The sequence below is a fragment of the Furipterus horrens genome, unplaced genomic scaffold (genome assembly GCF_987537825.1).
Source record: "Furipterus horrens unplaced genomic scaffold, mFurHor1.1.pri manual_scaffold_4, whole genome shotgun sequence".
Classification (NCBI taxonomy): Eukaryota; Metazoa; Chordata; class Mammalia; order Chiroptera; family Furipteridae; genus Furipterus; species Furipterus horrens.
Window position 1 is genome coordinate 140,541,445 of NW_028327174.1, and position 8,591 is coordinate 140,550,035.

Sequence of the window (8,591 nt, forward strand, 5' to 3'; positions counted from 1 at the left end):
TTGTTTTCTTGTATGTGCACTGACCATGCACTCACCTGGGACTGAATCCACAACCTTGGGGTACCAGGATGATGCTCTAACCAACTGAGATAACTGGCCAGGGCTTCCCCATTTTTCCATTGAGTTTTTGGTCTCTGTCCCTCCACTTTTAAGGTCTAATACATAGGGTGGGGCAAAAGCAGGTTTACAGTTGTTCATATGAAAAATAACACAGTAATTAATAAATAATACAAGAATAAACTTTTCTGCATACTCACAACTATAAACCTACTTCTGCCCCACCTTGTAATTAGGGTTATTGGCTCTTGTGGGATTTTATATTTTCTTCAAGTCTGGCAGCTGACTTTATTTATGGTGTCTTTTTAACAAGTAAAATCCTTTATTTTTATGTAATTAATTTTATTAATCTTTTTCTTTCACTGCCTCTAATTTTAATCATACTTAGAAAGCCTTTCACTATACCAAGGTTTCTATGTTTCATTCTCTATGTCTGATTCCTAATCCTTTAAAGTTTATTCTTATGTATAGTATCATACTAAATTTCCATACCTATTTAAATATAACTCAACTCTCTCTTCTATTCCACTGGTCTTTTTGGCTATTCATAAGCTAGTACTGTTTTCATTATAAAGGCTTTACTATATTCTAATATCTAGTAAAAATCACTATGACAATTTACCCCCAAAATTTTTCCTAATTATTTTTGCACATACCCATATGAATTTTATTATCAACTTGTCTAATTCCATAAAATAATCAGCACTTCTGATATTTTTATTGGGGTTGCACTTCATTTATAAATTAACTTAGAAATAACCAACATCATTATAATGTTTAGTATTCCTAAGAACACAAGATCTCTTTCAATTTTTTCTTTTAAGTCTTTTTCTGAGTCTTTCAGGAGTGTTTTAAAATTTTCCTTACCTAAATTTTACACATTTCTTGTTAAATTTATCCCTTAGTATTTAATCTTCTTCCTGACCACAGTTAATGAGGTTTTTTTAAGTATATTTTATCTGTTATGCTATTACAGTTCTCCCAATTTTTTCCCCTTTGTTTCCCTCTGCCAGTACCTCCCTTCCCTCCAGCAATTGACCCCTCTCTTTAGTTGACGTCCATGGGTCATGCACATAAATTCTTTGCTGTTTTGTCCTCCAACTGTTTGTTTTCTGTCTGTGTGAAAGCTATTGTTTTATATATCAATTTTCATCCTGCTCTTATACTAAATTCTTGTTTTTCATGTTTCACGTCTGTTTCAGCACTGATTTCTTCAGGATTTTCCAGGTATACTATTACATCATTTGCAAAGAGAGCCAGTTTTTCTTCATCTTCTCTTGCTAAATTGCATAGTTAATAACTACAGCACAATGTTGCAAAGTAGTGGAGAAAATGGGCCTGCTTGTCTTGTTCCAGATCTGAGCAGAAATGCCTATACACTTCTATGTTAAACAAGACACTAGTTTTACAACTAAAGTATATATGTTTTTCATATTAGAATAGTAACCCTACAATTTCCACTTCCTTAAGTTTTTTTTTTTTTTTTTTTAATCATGAATGGGTACTGAATTTTGTTAAAAGGCTTTCTTAGCACCTCTGGAAAGAAATGATTTTTCCCTGTAGATTTATTAATACAATATATGATGTTAACAGATGTCCTAAGGTTGAACCAACCTTGTATTCCTGGAATAAATCCCACTTGGTCCTGGTGTGATTTTTTTCTTAATATGGTGTTTGATTGTTTGCTAACATTTTCTGAGTGTTGCGGATACTGGTCTCAAGTTTTCTTTTTTTGTAATATCTTTATCTAGTTTAAGTATCAGTGTTATGTTTGCTTCATAAAAAGAATTAAGAAATTTCTTTTTTCCCTTTCAAGGTCCTGGAGCATTGGAACTATTTGGTCTTTGAATGTTCAGTAGAATTCTTCTGTGAAACTATCTGGACCTGGAATTTTTGTGGGATAGTTTCTTAAATAATTTTCCCTATTTTTCTATGAAAACTGATCTACTTAAGTTTCTGACTCTGATATGGTTAATTTCAGTAATTTGTATTTCCCTAGGGTATTAACTATTTCATCTAGGTTTTCAAATTTATTTCTGTAGAGCAGGGATCAGTAAACTCTTCCTTAAAGGGCTAGAGTAAATATTTCAGGCTGTGAGCCATATGGTCTGTTTCACAGCTTATTAACTTGCCATCGTAGTACAAAATCACCCACAGCTAATATGTAAGAATTATTTTTTTTTAAAAAAGAGCATAGCTGTCCCAATAAGCCCTTATGTGAAAAAAACAGGCGGTCAGTCAGCAGGCTGCCCACACCTGGCAAAGCAATCTCTTATATAAATTTAAAAAATTTATTTCAATAGTTATTTCACCCTCATTTTGTATATTTGTGCTTTCTTCCATTATTTTTTCCTTAATCAAGTTACCTAATATTTTACCTATTTTATTTCAAAAAGTCAAGATTTTTTATGAGATCTATCCTTTTTCTAAGCAATTCCTGCTTTTATCTCTATTACTTCTTTCCTTGGTTTCTTTGATTTACTTTGTTGTTCTTTTTTTAGTGTTCTGAGATGGAAATTTAATTCATTTATTTTCATTATTTCAGTTTTTAGAAAAGACTTTATTTATTTTTTAGAGAGAGAAGAATGGAGGCAAAAAGAGAAGGAGAGAAACACTGATGGTGTGAGAGAAACATTAATCAGTTGCCTCTTGCATGCTCTGCAACCCAGGTACATGCCCTAGCTGGGAATAGAACCAGCAACCTTCTGGTTCACAGGTCACCACTCAATCCACTGAGCCACATCAGCCAGGGCTATCCTTTCACTTTTAGTAGATTGTTTAGGGCAATAAATTTTCCTAAAAGCACTGCTTTAAATGTATTCCTTATATTGATACATGTTTTCAATGTCATTATTTCTTTAAAAGTTCTGTCATTTCAATGTTTTTTTTCTTTTGTGCACATATTATTTAACGAGTTTTAAAATTTCAGGTGGAATGGCCTGAACGTTGTTTTTGTTAGTAACTTCTAATTTTATTACATTGTGATCAGAGTATTGTTTGTAGCATTTCAACTTTATAGAAGTTATTGGTGTTTCTTTTGTGCACTAATACATGATCAATTTTTCTGAATGTGACAGAGCAGTAAATTTTATGTGTATATATAGCTCCATAAGACATATTCTACCACACTATTTAGAATTTTTATCTCATTTCTTTTTTTTACCATTTACTGCCTTGTGCTGAGATTGGTATATTAAAGTGTCCTATTACTCATGCATTTCTAGCTACGTTTTCTTGCATCTCCTATAGTTTTACTTTATAAAGTCGGTTAATATTTTACTTATTGGCACTCCAACAAAGACCCATCAGATATATGAGAGGTTTTTATAAAAAAAAAAAATTATCCAAAAACTTGGATGGGTTAACAGTCCTCCAATTTTGTGGTTCGCTTTTTCTTCAAGGACTCTAAAGTCACCCCCTTATCATCCTTAAATGATGCCGTGAACAGTGCTTTCTTGGCTAGAGAAATGAGTGGCATGAGCAGACTAATTTAACTGAAATTTCTATTGTATTAAACATAATGTTGCTACAGCTTTTGGGATAACAGATATGTTTCAGTAGCACCCATGTAGTAACAATTACCTCTCCTATTCCTAGAAATTAAAATCTTCTCTTTAAGTAGTCAAAAAATTTCAAAAGTGGTAAAGATAGGTTGCTTCACTTGCTGTGGATGTATCAAAGGATAATCAATTTTTATCAACTGACATTTTTCCCCTTTATATGCATAAAGTGATTCCACTAATTCCTTCATTAGACAAGGAAAAAAGTACTAGAAATTTATTTATTTTATGCCATATTAAATGGGTGTATACTTAAGATTTTGTTTTTATTTTTATGTTTTTAATTATTGGTGGGGAGAAGGAAGGGTCAGAGAAAGAGAAAGCGTAGAAATACAAATTTTGGCTTTCGGTACAAGTCTAACTTATCTGTGGCTCTGTTAAGATAAATATTAGTTACATTTTAAATATAATAATTTTCAAGTACAACAAAATAATCCCTGCTACAGAATGCTGTACTAACTCCTTTTACATTAGATTATATATAATTCTACCCACATTCCCTATGGAAGGGATAAGAAGACAACCACGGAGATCCAATTAAGGCAGTAAGAGAAAAGAGCCAGGGGAAGCAATGTGTAAAGTAGTCTAAAAATTAGTGTTGAACATGGCTTAATAAAATCATTATAAGTCAATTAGTATGTTATTAACTATAACAAAGAACAATATGCTTTGTTTATAATTATCATCAGCCAATCTCTAAAAATCAGTTCTCAGGTTTATGAAAATTTCATTTATTCCACTCATTCCATAAATATCTACTGACTCTCCAATTATGTGCCAAAGTTCTAAGAATTGGGGATATAGTAGTGCATGTGACAGATATAACTTATGAATCTTAAGTCTAACTAGAAGAATAGAAAATTAAACAGGTATATTGTAAGTGTGATGAGTATCTTAATAGAGAAGTATGGGAGCTCCATAAACATAAAAGGGGCTCAAATTGAAGTCCTTAATCCTTCAGCTGTGACTTGAAGTGGTAACTAAAAGCCAGCAAGACCAGAGGGATAAAGAACAGTAAGTATTGTAGGCAAAGGTCAGGACTGAGAGTACATTCCAGGAACTAAAAAAGAACTATAGTGTGGCTGGAACCATGCAGAGACAGAGCTGAAAGATCAGCAAGATCCATTCTGTAGGCCCTGTGAGCCACTTAAGAACTCAGGACTTCTGAAAGATTTCAGGGAAAGTGACACAATCATATGTGCAGTTTAGAAAAATCCAACTAATCAATCAACAATAGTTGAAGAGCCACCAATTGGAGCAAAGCAGTAATGATAGGCTTAAGGACCATACACTGATGAAAGTTTGGATTCCCAATGAGCCTTCAAAGACTTTAAAAATGTTCCAAGATTTCCAGACATTACAAGTGCATATGGTATTCCTGAAGGGAGAAACAGGGGTTGTAGTAACATGGAAAGCAATCTTAGTGCCTCAAAGATGGGGTAGGTTTCAGATGGGAGGGGGCCATGTGTATCCTGGGCCATTTGAAAGAGAATGTGGTTGAAAATGAATCTACAAAGGCAAATTTGAGCTATATGTGGAAGGCTTCAAATGTCTCAGTAACAAGTCTGAAATCTGTCCATAGAAGGAAGAGCCACTGACAATTTCTTAGCAAATGAGCATATTCAAATGATAGCATGATGAATAAATCAGGAGAAAACACAGGACCCAATAAAGATAGGCTTCTATCTTCCATAGTGCTCCAAATGTTACTAATGTAAATACAGTATTTACTGTAGGGAAGGGAAACAGATTTGGCAACTATTACTAAAGAAATCAAGGCAGAGTTAAAATGCCTGCCCAAATTTTTACTTTCATTGAGTTTGTTTTTTAATTCCATTTTTCTAGTAATTCATTTTTATCCTATTTTTATAAAAGTATGGCTCTGTCAATGCAAACCTAAGGGTCACCAGTTGGATTCCTGGTCAGGGCACATGCTGGGGTTGCAGGCCAGGTCCCCAGTTGGGGGTACATAAGAAGCAGCCACACAGTGATGTTTGCTCCCTCTCTTTCTGCCTCCCTTCCCCTCTTTCTAAAAGTAATATGTAAAACCTTTTAGAAAGTATGGCTCTGTCAAAAATTAAAAACAAACAAACAAAAAACCTGCTCCTTTACCAGATAGTTTGAGAGGCACTATCACAGTACTTAGCTTGCACCTGAAATCTAAGTAGATTACTGAACCTTTGTAAAAACACATATAAAAATAAACAAAAATATGAATATGGACTGGATATTAGAGGTTATGTATTTGCTGTTAATTTTCTTAGTTGTAATGATACCACTCTGATTATGTAAGAGAATGATACTTTTAGGAGCTACATACTATCTGGAATTTACTGAATGGGACCAGCAATAGAAAAGACACAGCAAGTACCTCAGAAACATAACAGTTAAAGCAAACCTGACTAAATGTTAACAGTGGTTGAATTTAGGGGATGGAATGACAACAATCAATTTTTTAATAATATAATGTTGAAAAGTATTTAAGTTAATAGCACATAATAGAAAATAATGAAAGCAAGGTCTTTCATACCCCAAAGTCACTAAGTCAGTATTCTCTGGGATGACTTCTGGGTCGTCATCTTCCTCAAGGCACTTCAGTTTATCAAGGCTAAAATAAAAAAAGAAAAGCAATCACACATCTTGTCCATAGCGACTCAGGATAGTGTCCTAAATACATCACCGAATAATTAAAAAGTCAGATAAAATCCAGCAGGCGGCTCAGAGAAGGACAGAATTCAAGGCAAGTATTTTTGTGCAGATATTCTATAAATAAAAGCACGTAGGGTCCACTGAAGGAGGCCAATATTGTGGTAAATGAAGAAAAAAAAATTTTTTTTTAAAGTGACTTTTGTATTTTCACCCTAACTAAGGCACTTACGGAGAAAATTTCGGTCATAGCATACCTGGGAGGTCCCCAAAGAGGCCAGTTAGTCAAGGTTTTAACACTCCTCTTCCTACCTTACCGTTACTGTACTAAGGTTCCTTCATTGTCAAAGCATCTGTCAACAGCAGGTACGCGTCGCAGTTACTCGGACTGCTTTTTGACATTAACAAACACTTTAATAATTAGCGAATAGAAAAATCAATCTTTTATGCAGCTCTCTCGTCCCTTCACTCCAACTTGTAGAAATTGTGCATTCCGATCAAGGGTCCACTCCCGAGGTTCCGATAAAGCTCCTGCAGGCTGAAAGCTTTCAAAGGGAGGTCCTTCTACCCTCGGAGTCCACCACAGGCCCTCCCAAGGAAGGGTCCACGGAGCACAGGAGCAAGGCTGAACCCAGGTTGGCCCCACGCAGCAAGAGCCCCTCGGCCCGCACTCACCCGCAAACTGCTCTCAGCTCGGCTGCCGCCTCCAGACTGCAGCCCAGATCCCGGACCACCGCGGCATCCTCCAAGCCCGAGTCTGCGACCCCTCCTCCCTCAGGCAGCGCATGTGCCGGGGGCTCCTTCAGCGACAAATCCCCTTGCCCGCGCAGCCGGCCACGCCACAGCTCCCCGAAGGTGCCCACGTGGAAAACTCGCGTGATTAGTTCGGGAACCTCGTACTCTGGAAAGTTGCAGCCACCACTGCTAGGGACCCAGACTTGCTCTCTGCTCACCCCGCTGCACGTTGGACCACCCCAGTTGCCTTCAGCCATGTTCGCTTTACTCCCTTCCCTGCAAAAGCCGGAAGATCAAGGCCTTGTGGAGCATGATGGGACTTGTAGTTGAACGTGGCCCCAGCCGGCGACGGGCAGGATTGCGCAGGCCGAGCTTCAGACACTACATTTCCCGTCAGGCCCCGGGCCAGCGACATCGGGAGCTTCCGCGTGGAGGGCCGAGCGCATTGTTCTCCGCTCCGAGCGGTGCGAAAGGCGACTGTGATTCTACATCCTTCGCAGTCTGTGGGGTTTGGTTCTCGGCCTCCACAGTGAAGTAATCTCGCTCACTGCTGGGTGGAGCGGCCTCCTCAGGCCCTTGGATCCTGCTCTTTACTTTTCCTCTGCTCCCGGGTGCGGGACTTCCTTCTCTCCGGCGTTGGTGGGCTGGGCTGCTGTCTCAATGCCTAGGAGCCTGAGAGACACCGGGGGCGGGGCCGAGGTTGGGGACACTGCAGAGCCGGGTCCTCCAGAACTTCTCTGAGAAGCCCTTCTTCGCGTGTGTATATATGTATGCATTGTTGCACACACACACACACACACAAAATAGAGTGTCATACACAGTACATACATCATTAAACCTAATGTATATTATTACAAATAACAATGTTAACAGGGTCCCTATGTTGCTTTTGAAGATGGAGTTAACTGCTAGGATACAAAAGCAGGATTGGAACTCAATCTGTCTTGCTTCAGATTGAGCCCCTACATCTCTCAGAGGCCCCAAAGGAAGGAACGGGACACACAGAGCAAGCCCTGATTATTTATTACAGAATTGCGCAACAATCAATCTGAGAACATTTTCACCGCTCCCGAAAGAAACCCTGCACGTTGTAGCTATCACTCCCAATCATCGCACCTCCTCCAGCCTTAGACAACTATTAATCTTTATGTCTCCGTAGATTTACATATTCTGGACAGTTAAAGTAAGTGCAATCCTATGTGTGGTGTTTTTGTGACTGCTTTTCCACTGAGTGTAATATTTTCAGTGTTTATCCATATTGCAGCATGTATCAGTACTTCATTTCTTTTTATAGCTGAATAATATTGCATTATATGTATCCCGTATTTTGTTTTTCCATTCATCAAAATGTTGTTTGCAAGTTTTGGCTATTATGAATAATGCTGCCATGAACGCTTATGTACAATTTTTGTGCAGAGATATATTTTCACTTGGCTATATCTATATCTGCATCTACACATCTAAGAGGGAAATTGCTGGGTCTCATAGTAACTCTATGTTACATTGAGTTTTTGCCAGACCTTTCTATACAGTAGCTGCTCCATTTTACACTTCTACCAGCATTGTATGAGGATTGATTTCTCCAAATTTTTG

At 37.5% G+C, this 8,591-nt stretch overlaps 1 protein-coding gene across 1 annotated transcript in view; it reads right to left on the minus strand.

Annotated features, from left to right (window-relative positions):
• SNAPC3 (small nuclear RNA activating complex polypeptide 3) overlaps positions 1 to 7,624 on the minus strand; it is a 45,643-nt gene extending 38,019 nt beyond the window's left edge. Inside the window, exons 1-2 of the mRNA XM_090274090.1 lie at positions 6,939 to 7,624; positions 6,148 to 6,225 (exon numbers count right to left, since the gene is read on the minus strand). Coding sequence (XP_090130216.1) covers positions 6,148 to 6,225; positions 6,939 to 7,255 — 395 coding nt within the window. The 5' untranslated portion in view covers positions 7,256 to 7,624. The remainder of the gene's footprint in view (positions 1 to 6,147; positions 6,226 to 6,938) is intronic.
• Positions 7,625 to 8,591: the final 967 nt, after the last annotated feature.